The sequence below is a fragment of the Ciconia boyciana genome, chromosome 3 (assembly GCF_034638445.1).
Source record: "Ciconia boyciana chromosome 3, ASM3463844v1, whole genome shotgun sequence".
In the NCBI taxonomy this organism is placed as follows: Eukaryota; Metazoa; Chordata; class Aves; order Ciconiiformes; family Ciconiidae; genus Ciconia; species Ciconia boyciana.
The window spans coordinates 51233485-51250112 of NC_132936.1; the positions used below are offsets into that span (position 1 = coordinate 51233485).

At 47.7% G+C, this 16628-nt stretch overlaps 1 protein-coding gene across 1 annotated transcript in view; it reads right to left on the reverse strand.

Moving 5' to 3' along the window:
* Positions 1 to 16248, reverse strand: part of SCML4 (Scm polycomb group protein like 4) — a 46193-nt gene extending 29945 nt beyond the window's left edge. The window contains exons 1-4 of the mRNA XM_072857908.1: positions 16093 to 16248; positions 7795 to 7924; positions 5006 to 5206; positions 1845 to 2039 (exon numbers count right to left, since the gene is read on the reverse strand). Of these exons, the coding sequence (XP_072714009.1) occupies positions 1845 to 2039; positions 5006 to 5206; positions 7795 to 7924; positions 16093 to 16248 (682 nt within the window). The remainder of the gene's footprint in view (positions 1 to 1844; positions 2040 to 5005; positions 5207 to 7794; positions 7925 to 16092) is intronic.
* Positions 16249 to 16628: the final 380 nt, after the last annotated feature.

Here is a 16628-nt window from a genome sequence, read left to right on the forward strand (position 1 = left end):
TGCCTTCCATCACATACAGCCTTGCCATGCAAAAGTAAATGCAAATGTACAGGCAAATTAAAATGCAAATGCAAACACAAATGCCAGGCCTCCTGGGCTACACTCATTCAGTGCTACAGACATCCCTTGACCTCTTAGAAACATTCAGGCTGCTGCAAATGTTCTAGTCCAGAGGAAAAAAAAATATTGCTTTTCAGGCTGGGTTCCTGCCTTTCCTCCCCTATGTGTAAGAGTGGCATCTGGATTTCTTTGCACAAAAAGGCAATTTCTGTACTGTGTGCACAGCCCACTCCCAGCTTTGGTATGCAAAGCACACACTTAGGGTCTTCCTGGCAAACAAGCGATTCGTGGATCATAATTGTGGACACCAGAACACCTTTCTCTTGGCTGCCAGCATGCAGCTGCCATTAAACTGAATGCATGAGAGACAGTATGCTCCCCAAACACCCACAGTGCTGTTAATAAAAGAGAAGGAAAAATAATTTAAGTCAGGAGGAAGCCTGCAGGTGAAGCGGAGGTTCAGAGCCATAACTTTGCATCTTTCTTTTTTCCTAAACTAACTTTTGCGATGTCCGCAGTAGGGCCCCAGGGCAGCTTTCCAGCCACTGATTGCAGATGGGGGCTGCAGGCATGTCCCAGCTCCACGGGGGCTGTGTGGGGCCAGCACCCCATCCCAGCGTGCTGGGGTGCAGGCAAGAAGGAAGCCCAGGCATGCCATCCACCTGGGAGCCTGGTGCTGCTCGGGGCAGGTGCCTCTCTGGACCACCACCATCCCTGGGTGCATCTGCCCCACGCCACAGCCTCTCCAGGCTTCGCTCCCCACAGTCAAGCACTAAGGCAGGGACCTTGCTGATGCCCACAGGCATTTTTAGCTAGGAGAAACACTCCCGCAAGTAGCAAAGTAAACCCCTTAGCAGTCCCGACTCTCATTTAGGTTTACACTTACAGGTGGAGGTGACAGATCGGGATCCAGGCTGAGTGCACTACAGCTAATAACATTACCTTAGATTTATGCTAACAGCACTGACCCAAAACTGCATTGCTGTGAGCGGCTCTCTCCCCTCGCCTAGTAAGAGGTCCCTCGAGTGAAGGCAGACCGTGCTGCTTTGCAGGTGATCCTTAAAACAAGCAGCGTGCACACAGGTAACCAAGTGCTGTGGCAGTGCCGTGCCAGAGCATACCTGTCACGGCAGTGATTTCCTATCCATGCCGCGGTGACACTGAAGTGTGGGCTAGGGTCCATGCACTTGCCCAGCCTCCCACCTCTCGCTGCAGCCAACGAGCCAAGGCAGTGCATGAGCAGAGGGGTCTGGGGAGCAGGGACGGGCAACACTCTGTGGCAGGTCTGCAAGCAGAGGAGGCTTGGTAGTCAGTGGGGATCCTTCAGTGTCTAATATGGTGGTTGAGTTGGATGGAGAGAGAAATTTCCCTTGTACCTTCCCGCCTGCCTGAAACTTGAAGGAACTTAATCCCTTTGAGGCTTCTACCCCAGGGCCAGGTATGCTTGAGAAGGCCAAAAGTTATGGGAGAGAATTGAGAGAAACAAGGACAATGGGATCATACGAGTCTTGTTTACTTAGGAAAAGAGATAAAAGAAACAAAGAGATATAAGATAATAAAAAAATTATCCCTATCACTGCTGGGGCTCCTCAACACAGTGATTCTCACCCAAAAGCCTCCTCTATAGCCATTGGGAAAAATACTGCAAATCAGCCTGCTGCCTCCCTCTGGAAAAGTCCCCCAGAGACCTGCAGTTCTCCAGCATATACAGTACAGGACCAAAAAAAGACAGTCATTTCTTCAGCCCTATTAAATCTTGAGCCCAAGATGATCAAGAAGCCTACCTGCCTCCATCCGTCTATTTTCATACACCTCTGGGCTTTCCGACACGGCGTTGTACTGCTGGAAAGGCTGGTTGCTGAAGAGATTGTCACACAAGAGGCTGCGACAGAGCTTCTTCAGGAAGCGCAGGACATACCCAATGCTGTTCACTACCAGCAGGCTCAGGAGATGCTGCTTCCCCTCAAAAGAAGCTGAAACTGGAAAGCAAGCAGGAGTAATTCAATACCGAGGATGCACGGCAGGAGGAAGAATGAGAGCAGGGGAAAAGATTTCACACAAGTATTTGTATGTCTTAAAATATTTTACATAATTACCCCACCTGAAGTACAAAACAAACTGCAGGAGCTTAAGGAGCTGTTTGTGTGACCCAGATCACCTTCCCCCGGAGCGCTGAAAGATGCCGACTGGCATGGCCAGCAGCGCGAGGATTTCTAATATATGCATCCAACTGAAAACTGTATTGTATGATTGGAAGGAGGCAATTATGATACCTTGGTCCAAGGAAGGGGAAAGAAAGTGATCTGCCAGTGATGGGCTATTAGGCTGACTTCAGCAATACCCAAGGTTTTAAAAGATAATGGAGAGACAAGAATTAAAGACATGGCTGTGAATGAATAAAAGGTACCAGGGTAGTACTGAAGAGAGGGCTACTGACTTCATCATGGATCTTTATTTATTGATTTAGCTGCATTTATAGGCAAGGGAAGGTTGGCAGTTGTGGTCTATCTGGAATTCAGTAAAGTATGAGAAATCTTTCATTAAACTGGAAATGATTACATATGAAAGGTGGGTCAAGAGATGACAACAGGCTCTGCTGGCAGGAGACCCCAAGCACTGGAGAAGAACCAGCAGTGGTCCGTGCTGGCACAAAAAGATTTTGTTGACGTTGTAAGCTAGAAGGCATTATCAATGGAGAAGAGGACTGGGAGACTGCACAGAAAGGATTGGCTGATCTTGAGCCCTGCAATAATAAAAATGGGTAGAAAAAAATACTAGAAAGTACATGGCAATCCATAATTTTTTTGAGGAGGCTCAGCATGACCTGATGGGAGGAGAAGTGATGGGATAGGTTCACCAGGTGCCCATGAGCCACCAAGGTGACACAATGATGAAAACGTCAGGTATATTTCAAGGAGGTATTGAACAAAGCATTTCCAGGAGAGACAAGGGAGTATCAATTCTGCTATATAAAGTCCTGGTGAAACCTGAGCTGGACTGATGGGCACCATTCTGGTGATCCAGGCTCGAGAAGGGTGAATTCACACTTGAAGAAGTGCACAGGCAGGCCACAGCAATGTTGAGGGAACAGAACGTTTCCCTGTGGCACTGCAGCCATCGCTATGTCTGCTACATGGGGCTGGGGGAAGACACCTGCACTTCTTTCACTCATCCAGTGGTGTTCCTCATAATGCAGAGAGGACCTGAATGAAACTGTGTATTTCAGCCTAGCAGGATGAGGATGGCTTTCTAGAAATACAACTAAGATTTAACTCAAGGGTGAGAGCAGAGCAATTAAAATTCCTGGACAAAGCTGTCAGGGAATATATTTAGCCAGGAATCAAAAAGGGCATAGGTCCCAGCCATGAGAGAGGTGGAGGGGTCACAACAGACCCACCGGGATCAGTTGTAACAGGTCAACAGGTTTGCAGGGAGGACTACATGATAAGGCTGCCTGAACTCCACCACCTGGAAGGTTTTTTCCAGTCCTACAGCCTCCAGTCACTACTAATGAGTATAAATTGCAATGTTAGGTTTATAATCTTTGGGATAACTTTAGAGATTTCCTGCTGGCCTGAGCTGCTGTAAGGGATCATGCTCCACAGCCGGTTGAGCATCTGTGAGCCAAGCCATGGGAACATTGGAAAGCCCATGACAAAATCTGTCTGCGTTGCTGCTGGGCTGGGACTGAGCTGCAATCTTAGAGCCACACCGTAACTAGGAGGCCGTTCATCCCTCCTCCATGATTAGAAGAGGCATGAAGTTGGGAGCAATGTTGACCAGGTGCTTTTAGCTCAGGTACCTGAAGCCGAGCCGGCTCAGAGGAACTGAGACCAAGGGGTTTGGCAGGCTTGGTGCACAACGTGACTCTCCTGCTTGTAATGAAAATCATATACGCAGCACAGAACCAGGCAAAAATGAAGCCTTGCACTAAAATGCTTCAGTCTTGTGTTTCTGTGAACAAATCTGGATCATTCTTAGAGTATTTCTGATGTCCCTTAGGGAAGGCACACCTGTGATTAGAGAGAACTAGAGGAGAGGGAGGAAGCAGGATTTATATGCTGTACAGTGGGCCAGAGCCTGGGCTCCCACACAAGAAGGTCCCAATGGCACAGCTGAGTTGCTGTGGTCCCTGCAGAACTGATTGGACTTGCAGCCCTTGGCTTCTTATTCGTGCCTGACTCATCTGTGGCAGCTCACTGGAGAGCATCGTTCCCATATTCCCGTCACTGTTTCATTCCCACTGCATCCCCGTGTGCTAAAACAATGCTCTGACACAAAACTCTTGCTGTGATTAAAAGAAAAGTTCATGTTCAGTCTGAGAGCCAGGCCAGGGGATTCAGCATGGGACATGGGAGACTGATTGGGACACAGCAAGAAGTGTCATTGTGGGAAGACGAGGAGCTCCTGGAAATTCCCTCTGATCTCTGATTCTCTCTAATATATTTGTATAGTCCTGCTGTATGGGCAACTGTCGCGGGACTTTTGCAATTCCTACAGCTGAGAGCAGATTTGGCTCATGAACTGCAGATGGAGGACACACCAGCAGCTGAACTCTCTGCGAGTTTTCCTTTAGAGCAACATGTGGCGGCAACACGTGGCATGACGTGGGCTTGCAATGCCGCTCATCCTTGTACGGCTGCATGAAAAACTCAGCTCACGGGCCTGGCCTCAGCACTATTTCAAAGAGCAGTAAGTGCAGGGCTCTGGAGCTAGCCCTATTCCTCCCCTGAATCACCGCTGCAATGCTCTTCACTGATAGACTTTCATCTGACACCTGGGCAATTCCTGCAGCAGCTCATTTTACAAAGGTGTAAGTGATGTTTAAAGCTGGTTGCCATCCTGCTGATGTGAACGGGACTGCTAGGACAGTCAGCATTGGGGATCGGGTTAAGATTTCAAGCACTTCCGGATTGGCCACAAACCCCCTACAAAAATGCTTTACCTGACACCATCTCGCCTCCATAGCCCTGCTTGATAAGCGAGAAGACCGCCTTTTGCTGGAGCGCGCAGTCGATGCAGGCTTGAACAGCCTGTTGCAGGGCCGCGGACGGTCTCTCGGGCCCGAAGTGCTCTGGGAGCTGCTGCACTTTTTTTCTGTCGAGGTACGGCCCCAGGTTCGCTTGTTTGTTGACATAAATGCAGACTGTAGACACAAAATCCCAACCAGGTTATTACAAAATAGCCCAGAGAACATCCTAGCAAATGCTAGCTTTATACTTTTCTATTTATTTCATGAGCTCTTCCATTCATTGGTGAATTGCTGCCATTTGCGATGGCACAGCCAGGCGTCCTTGCACTGATCACCCATTGCCTATGTGAAGTGAACTGAGTTTGGGCCTTTGGTTGGTGTCACAGGTGAGGATAAGCTACATGCAGTTAAAGAAGCTCCTGGAAGCCCCCTGTGTGTGCCTGGGGCCTGCTCTCTTGCAGACTGCCTTGTGCATCCAGCCGGTGACCAGAAAAAAAATGCCCAGGCATTGCAGGACAGTGACTAGCAGGGGTGACCTTACAGCAATGGGTAAAGTCCAGCCTGAGGTGGTTTTGTTTGGTTGTTTCTTTTCTCTATGTTTTTTTAGACTGGTTCATTGAGAGGCCCTCTGAGAAGCACTGTTCTGAGCTGAGTTTTGGGAGACTTTGTTTCCTTGCTGCTTCTGACCTTAATGCAGCTGGAATTTCTGGAGGGTTATGCTGTGCTGAGCTGCACAGTGCAATGCCAGACTCTGGTCTTTGGGAGCTTCCTGACCCATGTCCAGTCCAGCTCTCTGCAAACTGCATGGCCTCGAGGGAAACTGCATTGCATGCAGTGCTAAATCCCCATTTGGGACCACAGCCATGCGACTGTGTCGCACAGGGGGTCTGCGAAGGATGCCCCAGCCTCTCTGCAGCCAAGCCCTGCATGCCTCCTTTCATACAGCGTTGCCTGCAAAGGCAGTTTTTCTACATGCCATCAGGCCTACTGGCAATTGCCAAAAAATCAGTGTTTTCCTCTCGCTAGCGTGAACTTATTTTAAGCTTGGCTGAGGCTAACTGCATCTCAGAGGAAGCGGACATAACGCTGTGGTAACTAAGGGCGACTAAGACACAGCCTAAAGTCAGGCTAAAGTGAGACGTATTATAATAGCTGGCTGAGTGTGCTTGAGCTGTCATCTCTCAGACAATATAACATTATCCTCTGACAGAAATCAGATATGTGACCAAAAAAAAAATCAAGCAGAGTGGAGGACATGGTGACAGCTGTGTAAAGTTGGAAATAATTTACAGTTTGCATCACTGTAATGAAAATCTAGTGCGACCATCACAGCGCACTCTGCTACCCCACCTCTCACTGAACAGCAGAAAGGGCTCAAGCAGTATATCCTGGGTAAATAGGAAGATAATAGCAATCATACTTATCATTACATAGCACTTTACACCTTCCAAGTGCCAAACGAACAAAGGGATAATGCACAGAAAGGCAGCAGCAGCATGCATGAATTGCAGGGGTCTGTCAGGGTGCAGCTTTCTGGTGTGCCACCATGCCAAACCTCACCAAATCTGCAGGATGTGGCTTCTGCCATGACAAGCCACCGGTTTTGTCTGGGGCTCGGCCGCAGGAGGGACTCTGCAGCCTGCAGGCAGCATGCTGGGTCCCTCGCTGGGGAGCGGGGGCCCCTGTGGTCCTTTCAGTGCAAATAGGGAGGTAAAAGTTGGCCTGAGCCTGCCTCCACCTCCTGCAAACCCTGCTCTGATGGGAGCCTACATGCACCGTTGGGAAGGTGCTGGGAGAAAAGGTGCCAGCAGCACGGGGTCGGGCAGATGGAGATGCTGGGCACTGCATTCTCAGAGCCCGAAATGACCCATGGAGCCTCTGCCCCTGCAGCCACCCTCGCGATCTGGTGGGGCTGGTGGACTGTGCCTCCCTGTCCCACTCCAAAAGTGGCACTGGGCACACCTCTCAGGGCAGCACTATGAAACGCCACTCAGCTGATGTTTGCCAAGCACTTTCCAGTCTTCACATGTGAAGGGATAAATGAGAATAAAATGTATTATTATCGTCATCGTTGCCTCGTTTGGTATCATTCTGCTACCAGAGCAGATGGAAAACTTCTCCTCTGTGCATCCCAGCTAAGAAATAATGGGATTTATGTGTTGTGTTTAGATTCTAATGTTATCTAATCCATTTCTCTGCTGAAATCTCAGGGTAAATCAGCTGTCTTGTTGAATTGCTTCTCATTTACATCAGTTTAAAAGCATTGACCTACGTTTCTTCTGGTAATATAAGCAAAAAGAGGAATAAGGCTATGTTTTCCCTGATTACAGTCAGAAATGACCAGTTCTGCTGTTGCTATAAGGCATTGGGGTTTACGTGCTGGCTAACCCTGCCTACAGTCAGACCATGGCTCCTCCATCCTTCTCCCCACAGTTGTAACAGATGCTTCACGTTCACACTGGGGTTTAATCTGGTCATTGCAACACATCTGATGGGGTGTCAGGTGTAAAATGGTAGCATCCATGGGACATTGATGTCCACATTTCAAGAGGACCAATGGATCTGAGGTCTCCACTAAACTTGACGCGTGGCAGTCAAAATATAGTCCTGCAAGACATCTGTGCTTTTTGTCACTGGCCATCAGTCTAATCTGCAAACACCCCATTTTTATGAGTTCTGCCTGTTCTAGAAAGCGCAGCGTCTGACTGTCAACCCATGGTTCCTGCTCACCCCTTGGCCAAGGAGCACTTGAGGCTGGGTACCTGTGAGAGCCTGTGGGGTGGCCGAGTTGGGTATCGTAGCTGCATCCTGGGGGATTGAACTAATATCCGGCTCTGGTGTGCTTCTTGGCGGAGAGTTCACTAAGGGAGTCATCAGGACACGAGACTTCAGCTGCAAAAAATAACCAGTTGGGCAATGAAAATATACACAAGATATTCCAGTTTTATTCCGTATATGTCACTCCCCATGAACTCCCACTCATTAGCAATCTGCCATTGCATCACTTTCTCCAGGCCAGGAGCATCCATTCTGCTCCCGAGAGGATACTGGAACCTGAAGCCTGACTGATTTGCAGCAGACAGCAATGCCTTAAGTTACGGGATGCAAATATTATACCACCCACTGGGTAGTTATTTACACCTGAGCAAATTGGGTGTAACACTCTAACAAATCAGTGCAATGGCATTTTACGACCCATTTCATGTGGGTGTAAACAATCCTCCACAACTCAGAAACACAAAGTCTTTAACTACTTCATAATTTAGGGCCAAATTCTGCTCTTGGTTACAGGGGTGTAAATCTTGTGTAAATTCAGTGGCACCAAGAGGCTACTTTGGCCTGACACCCGTGTAAATAAGCTCAGACCGTGCTCCATAGTGTGTTATTACCAGATAGTAAATACAAACTGCTGCACTGTTGCACCCAGTAATCTTCGTGACCTGCAGCCCAGCTTGGAGAAGTGAAACACGATAGGAATTTACGGTGCAATATCACTACATCTTTATGCTGCCGGTACCTGGCAACATCTCGCCAGTCAAGTGATGATCAGGTCCTCATAATTACAAAGGGCTGACGTGATGGATGTGACCTGAAGGTACCACTCTCACTTTTCCTTTCGCTACAAAGGGAAGGGGGGGGAAAGCAGAGAACCAGGCACACAGCTGCCTGGTTTATATATTTACATACACTACACTGAGCTGTTCTTCTGGCAGGTGATTTTTTTGTTGTTGTTGTTTTTCAGTGGCCAAAAGTAAAAATGACAAGTGACAAGCGTAAGAATAAAAAGTAATTTTTAGACCTGTTAAATTTACAGAGTATTGCTTCTCTCAGAGCTTACGCCCAAGCTGGAAATAATGTACAAAGTATATTGTAGGTAGAAATGAAACCAGACCACTAGCTACAAACCCAAACTTTGAGCAAGTCCTGGTGGAGAGTAGAGGTCATTTTGGATTCATGTTGTCCATGATTATGATTACAACTGTCTAAAATAATGGTCACTGTTTCAGTGTAATGGTAAAAACAGAAAGCTGGGGAAAGGGAAAGGGAAGGCTGTTGGACTTAGTGCCACCCAAGTGAGTTTTTTATCATTAAATCTTTGGGAGTTTGGATCATTTCCCAGTTACTGGCATATCCCAGCAAGGGCTTCACTAAGAGGGAATTCAAGGTCTCTCTTGCTTTCAGTAGCACGGTAGCCTATGCTGGGATGGTACCCATCAAAACAAACAAAAAGGCCATCTTTGTTGAGATGGGTGTAATTTTTGCCTGCCAGATCTCCACCAAGCCCTTCCTGAACTTGCTCCTTTATGCAACCTCAAGTTTCCCTCAGAGCAACCCCTGTGGAAAGACGGGCACAATAAGCCTGGATGGAAATAAAATCTGGCTCCTCATCCAGGCACCATCCCCTGCAGGGCTCTGTTTGGCACCTGGGGCGGAGGCTGTATCCCACCTGTCTCAGAAGTGCCAGGTACCAGCTCCACATGGTGCCACTGCCTCCCCTCCCCCGGGCCAGGATAAATCCCTTTGGATTTAGCCTGAACAAGGGAGAAAATGTTCAATAAGTGAATTTAAGACAAGCTATGGATTTTACCTCCTGCTGTATGGCAGCCATAGGGGACTAGGGACCCTGAGCTGGCCCCTGGCTAATGCCAGTCCTCACCTTCCTGTGTTGTCCTGTTTTTATAGGGTTGTCTTGCCTTCGGATTGGGGTCAGGAGAGACCAGAGGCAAAGTGTTGTCGGTTTGTTTTCACAGCAATTAAAATAAATGGGAGGAAAACAGTGTTTCAGAAATCAAGATCCTGATGCAGTTTGGGGTTTATCCCATGTGGGAAGGTGAGAAGCAGCAAGGTTTGGTTTTGTTCTGTAGCAACATGTTGATGACTCACTTTTCAATGCTAAAGTGGGCTGGCACTGTGAAACTTTGGGTCGCCCTTATGCTAGGCTCCTGGGCTCACTTTTGATCATACACACATATGCATATATAATAAGTGCATATATACACATGTGTGTTTGTACATAGTATATACCCAGATATACAAGTATATACATTTATATAGAGGCATACATATATACTTGCATATATATTTATGTGTATATAGATATAGAATCATAGAATCATTTAGGTTGGAAAAGACCTTTAAGATCATAGAGTCGAACCGTAAACCTAACACTGTCAAGTCCACCACTAAACCATGTCCCTAAGTGCCACAACTATATGTCTTTTAAATACCTCCAGGGATGGTGGCTCAACCACTTCCCTGGGCAGCCTGTTCCAATGCTTGATAACCCTTTCAGTTAAGGAATTTTTCCTAATATCGAATCTAAACCTCCCCTGGCACAACCTGAGGCCATTTCCTCTCATCCTATATAAAAATATATATATGCACTCACACATGCACACATTCATATAGACACTATTTTGGAGACAGCACACCTAATAACTTCTGTTTCACTTGTGTGTTGGCTCCTTATCCCCCGCACTGGCTCACAGCCCAGTGGCCCCAAACAGAGGCGCACAAGTCCCCTCTCCGGCCCTTGAGCCTCGTGCACCGTCTGAGTGTGCGCTGCCCCACCAGTATCACCAGCCTGGTGGAGGTGAAGGCAGCACAGTGCCTGGTAGACTCTTTCTCCACCCGTTCCCTGGCTTTTGGAGGCCCAGGCAGGCTTATGTTCAAGAGCAAATAAACAGAGGGCAAGACTTGTGTAAACTCTCCAGCTTGGAAGCCCCTTCTTGGCAGTTTGTTGTTTTAGCAAACAGTTTACTGCAAACTTAGTTGCAACAGTATGTGCTCTACAGCCTCTGGATACAGATAAATGCCATTTTATTAGGGGTAGCAGAGAATGTGCCTTCATTAGATCAAAATAAAACAATGCCTGATTACAGGAGACAGTACACTAGCAAATGTGGCTTAAATATACCTTCTGGACACTGAAACCCTGAGTAGTCCCTGAATATCACTAAGCGTAGATCTCCAAGTATTTAATTTAAAGATATCTTTTCTTGGACCGATCCTTCTCTATCAAAAAGCCAACCCAACCAACCAGCTGACTGACTGAGAGCTTGGCAGTAGAGAGCACATATGCATAAAAGTGAAAAAAAGTGGTGAAGAAGAGAGAAAGAGAGAAAAGGAGACAGAGCAAATCTGTCAGAGCACTTTGGGAAATCCTTGTGGTAAGGCATTCGAATCAGCTTTTGAATATCAAATGTCATAAGTTTTAATGTGCACAGCATAAGATATAAAAGGCAATGGTTGCTTTAAAAAAAGAGGTACAACCAGCCCCCCCAGTCTTACAACCTTCTACCATGGAAAAGAGAACAGAGAAAGCTGATCAGAGATTTTGGGAAGAAAATAAGTGTGTCTACTCTGCCAAAGTCACAGTGCATTAGATGCAGAGAGAACTTGGGCTTTCCTGCCATTTATGCTGTCTGCAGGCTTATCTGAGTATGCAGTGGCCCCAAACGGGGAGGACCCTGTTGAGTCCTGGAGTTTCTGTGAAACTCCTGTTGAGTCCTGGAGTTTCCACACACCCCTTCGGAGCAGTCAGGATTCATCTAGCTGATATTTCTGTCATCCCACACAAAAAAAAAGTGAAAGAGAGAGAAGAACATTTCCCACATAGCTTTTTCTTCTTCTGAACAAGTTCTCTGCCAGCTTGTATAATAAAATACACAGGAAAGAAACAAGATGAACCAAGATGCAAACTTTCTCTGTACTTTTCTTAAACCACTTAGATCATAGGTCCTCATCTTTATGTCTCCTAGTTCTCCTGTACTGGTTGTCCCTTGTCCTGACAAAACATCTGCTAGAAAAGGCTGGGGTTCACCCCATCCCCATGGGCCTGTGTCCTTCCAGCCAGGAGGGCAGAGGCACCTCCTGGCCACGAGAGCTTTTGCTGCTGAAGAGAAAACCACCTCCAGCCCCTGCAGATGTGTACACAGATGTGCACCAAGGTGAGTGCCTGGGACAGCCTGGTCCTGCCATGTGGGCTTCTGATGGCTGGGCAAAAAGGTTCCATTAAACCTGCACTAGGGAAGCACAGAGCTTCTGAGTACATGTTTTGGGGTCCTTGACTATACCTCGCACTCTCTGTGCATTTGGCTGTGGGTGAGAAGGCTCAGCACAAGGGAAGGAAGGGCTCAGCTCAGTCGCTGGGGCAGAGAGGGGTCAGCACTGTGCTGGCAATGGCAAAACACAGTCCAAGGTCTTTCCCACCTTTTCTTCTTGTCTCATGCAATACCTTTCTTCTGCACAGCAAATGATGCAGGGGAGTCTGCGTGCAGCCTCCTACGTCCTCAAAGTGTTTTGCAGTGAATGAGGCAGGTAGCCTTAAGAGAAGCGTATGCAACCTTGAAATCCAAGGCTGTATCACAGGACAGGTGAATAATCAGGGCACTTTAAGCTTGTCTGTGCAATCTTGGTCCTGGTATGTCCAAATCCTGACTGCTTATTTGTCATCATTAATAGTGACTTCTAGGGCAGCAGGGGACCCTATGCCCTGTAATAGAAATTGTCACTCCACGCTCCATGTGCCGTCCTGCACAGGGTGACTCTCGCTGCCCACCCCGCCTGGCAGGACCTTGCAAGGTCCCGGCCAACCGCTTGCCCCAGGCTGGGGCCACCTCCCCAGGCAGGAGCTGCTATGGTGGCATGGAGGGGACAAACTGCCCTCGGGCTGCTCGGATGGGGCCGTTGTTTTGTTGCCCTCTGGGAGGGATGTGGTGGTCTTCGCCACAGCGCTGCCCCGCACACATGTCGCTCTGATGTCCTCTAACACCGCAAATCCCCCTCCGATGCTAACAGCCTTCCCTTGTACAGGCTTTCTGGGCGGCTCTTTGGGGCTGCCCCTCACTTACAGCCAGAGAAATAAAACTGATCCATCTACTAACCACCCCCCAGCTGCCAGAATAGACATTTTCCTAATGAGATTCAGACAGTCAGAAAGAATATTGTATTTAGGGAAAATGTAGCATTTTATGGCAAATAGCATCGCATCAGGTACAAAACAGTTTTTGGAAAAACAGCTGATGAAATTTTATAACCAAAGCTGTGAAAAAATAAACAAGATAGTGAGGAAAAGGACTTATCTTGGTGGTGAAGCGTGATGAAATGTCATTTTAGGAAGACACAGATATTTGCTTTAATATCAATGAAAACAGGCAATGGGTCATCTGGCTATAAAGAGCATGTGATTAAAAATGTCTGTTATTCACATCTCGGTCAAAATAAATTTAAATCTAGGCTGTAAATTCCTAGTTTGCTAAAAATTTAGAAGTATTTTTCCATCTGTTCTGTAATAATTCAGCTATCTGGTTGCTATAAAGAATTTGGTCGTCTGCCATTTAGGCAGAGAGTAATTTTTTAAAATGCTTTAAAGTCTCATGGTATCTGAAAGTCATACAATTAGCGAGCTAATTAAATCAAGCTAGAGTTCCCCATGAAAAAATGTAATCTTTGACTCGCGTTGGGAAAGTGTTTGTGACGGAGAGGGGTCCACTTCAGCTGAGCACACAGCCTACAAAGGCACCTCACAGAAAATGTTGCTTTGGTGTACAAATCCTATAGGGCAAATAAACAGCACCAGGCCAGATGCCCCAGATGCTACAGCTCACAAGTGTCAGCTCCAGAAACTCAAGCCATCGGTTATAAAAGGATGTCTTTTCACTCGCCATCACTCACCGAGAAATAACATCATCCCAGATTCACCACCGAAGGAGGGATGCCGTCACCTCCCCGCTAAGTCCCTGGGGATGGGGAAGAGGTGTGTGTGGTACCCAGTGGGGAGAAAAGCTTCCCTTTGGAAGAGAAGGGGGCAACAGCAATCAGCTGCTTGGCCACCTAGGTCCGAAGTGCAATGTTACTGCAGCATTTTAGGAATTTAAGTTTCCCTTTTCACTTTTCCTGCTTACAGATATATGGTGGTTGGTGAAAGGCTTTTTCACAGGTGGGGGGGTGCATTTGGGGTGGAACAAAACATACACCCCAGCAATTTCTTTTTTTTTTTTTTCAAATTACAAATCAAATGTAAATGTGGAATAAGAAATGGGGGTCAGCAAGACAAGCAGGGGCAGAAAGGCTGGGGTCTGCTGAAACTTCGCATACAAGGTCATTGTGGTATTTGGCAAATCACTTGATCATCTCAGGGACTCAATTTCACCACATCTCCAAAGTGTTATTATCCCATACTTGGATGGTTTTGATCTAAAGAGCCTATAAGTGACCCAGCATTACTGATAATAATTTAAATTATTGGTAATAACAACTAACTCAAGTAAAACAATTCAGATGTTTCTGTCCCAGAGATTTAACCTAATACTGAAGTGAAAAATAGTAAGTATTTCCATATTCCACATTTTACAAAAGACTAGAGTAGTTGCCCCAGTCTTAGCTCGGACATGCAGCTCTGTTTGGGACTACCACTATAAAATTCTGCAGTAATCCCGAGAGGACACCTGAGCCTGCTGTCGTTGGCTCTGCTTGGCCGCTGCTGTTATAGCATTCATGTTACCAAAGTTAAGGCTTTTCAGAAGAAATGGGAAACTGCAGGTGGAACTGTTTCTTAGCCATGCAAGGTCTGTTTTCAGCATATGCTGAAACACACTTCAGAATGTGCCTCCACAGCAGAGAGGGGTACGGATGAAGTAAGGAGAGTGTGGAGAGACACAGGAGAAGGCAGAAGATGAGGAGAAAGCATTAAGGGCTGAGGTACTGATGGCTGCTGCAGTAGGTGTTCCACAGGGGGATGCAGAGGAGCAGGGGATTCTGGAAACGGGATGCAGAGGGGTGGTGAGGAGAGCTTGCCTGGAAAAGAGAGAGGAGAGAGGAGGGAGGATGGCGGTTGGAGGATGGGAGGAGGAAGAAGGTCTGGCAGGAGGTGAAAAGGAGGCAAGGACAATGATAAGGGTAGCCTGCTCTAGATAAAGCCCAAACCCGAGGGGCTGAGACATTTGGTGCCTGTGCCCGGAGCTTGGCCAGCAGCACGACGCATGGGGCCTTGCTGCCTCCCCCGAGCCGGGAGAGACCCAGGGAAGAGCTGGGCAACAGCCAGGGCCGAGCCCTTTTCCAGGGAAGGCTGGGACAGGCCCTATGCGTGCACCGCTCGTGTTACTCGCTTTTCTGTTTTGACATCAGGAACTTAAGCAGCTATTATTTTCTAACAGTCAGCACTTTGCCCTCCTTGTGTAACAGACTGCATGTCTGTACCCATTCCCATTAAAAACAAGGAACATGCCCAGCAAACGCGTAGGGTGCCCCTAGCTGGCTGCAGAGACGGAGAAGTAACAGAGCAATCTACTGACAACAGGACCCCTCACTACACTGTAGCTCATTTTCACTCCCCAGAATAAATTCCCCTCCCCTCAGCATCGCGGCCCTGTTTTCGCCTGGTCTGAGGTGCAATGGTGGCCCAGCTCCCACCAGTGCCGAGCCCACCCGGGATGGGGCACGTGGGAGAGCCCCAGCCCGCTGGCAGCATGCGAGGGGCTGAAGGCACTCAGGGTTTCTCTGTTTCTTTAACCCTGCCTCCCCACCTGGGCCGCATTGAGAGCTGGGCATGATTTTCCCCCAAAGTGAGCCGGACAAATAATCAAAACTGCCTTTCCCTCAGTAAGTGAAATCTCATTACTTTCTAAAATGTCCCTTTTTTTCCCCTTTGGAAATTAGCTTTATTTTCTCCTTTTATGCCCCCATATTCGTTTCCTTTTCCTTTCATTTTGTTTCATTTCTAATCACTGTTAGTGAGAGAAAAGAAGAAAGTGACAAATGAGAAACACTTCCCAGAAGGTATGTAGTCATCTCGCACAACACTGTGGGAGACAAGTTATTTTCAAACAACGCAAATTAAAACAACAGTAAACTTTAAAAAAAGATATTCCCTCTATTTTTCACCAGCTCGGGTAGAAGAGAAGACTGCTTCTCTTGCTTTTCTTGCATTGCTCGGCCTGACGCTTGCACAATTTTGCCTCCATTCCTGAAATTCACCTGCGTTTCACCTGAAATCCTAGGAGAAAAATTTATTAAACCCAGCAGGAGGTGGAGAAGGAGTGTGAAAAACACGTATCTACCTTGTACCCAGGTTTTCTCCCTCTCTTCTTTGGGATCTTCACGACCGGCACAGCACTGGCTGGTGCCGAGTAGAGGTTGTGAACGGCCATTTTGATGGGCGCTGGCTGGAGCGGGGGCCGCCCTCGCTTCCTCCCCGCCATTCTGGGGGACTGCATCTCCCCGGGGGCCAGGCTGGGGGGCAGGCACGGCAAGTGGCTCATCTGCCAATCAACCAGAAGGGAGAGAAAGAAAATTAAAAAAAAAAGAGCTTTTTATTTATTTTTGATTTCAGGTTTGTCATCCGAACGCAGCGCAGTAACACGTTTTCTCCTGCTGACATTTTCTCTGTGACTGTCGATCGTAACGCAGCAACAAACACGCTGCAGATGTGCACTCCGGGGTGGGATTCACCTGACCACAGCTGCCTCGGTTTCTTCAAAGCGGGACAAAACCCTCGCCGTGCCCGTTTCTCTCCGCTGACCGTGAATACAGCACAGGGAGCTGGCTCAGGTGGCGAGGTCTCTGTTGCAGATGTCTAATGGGCGAACCCCACAAC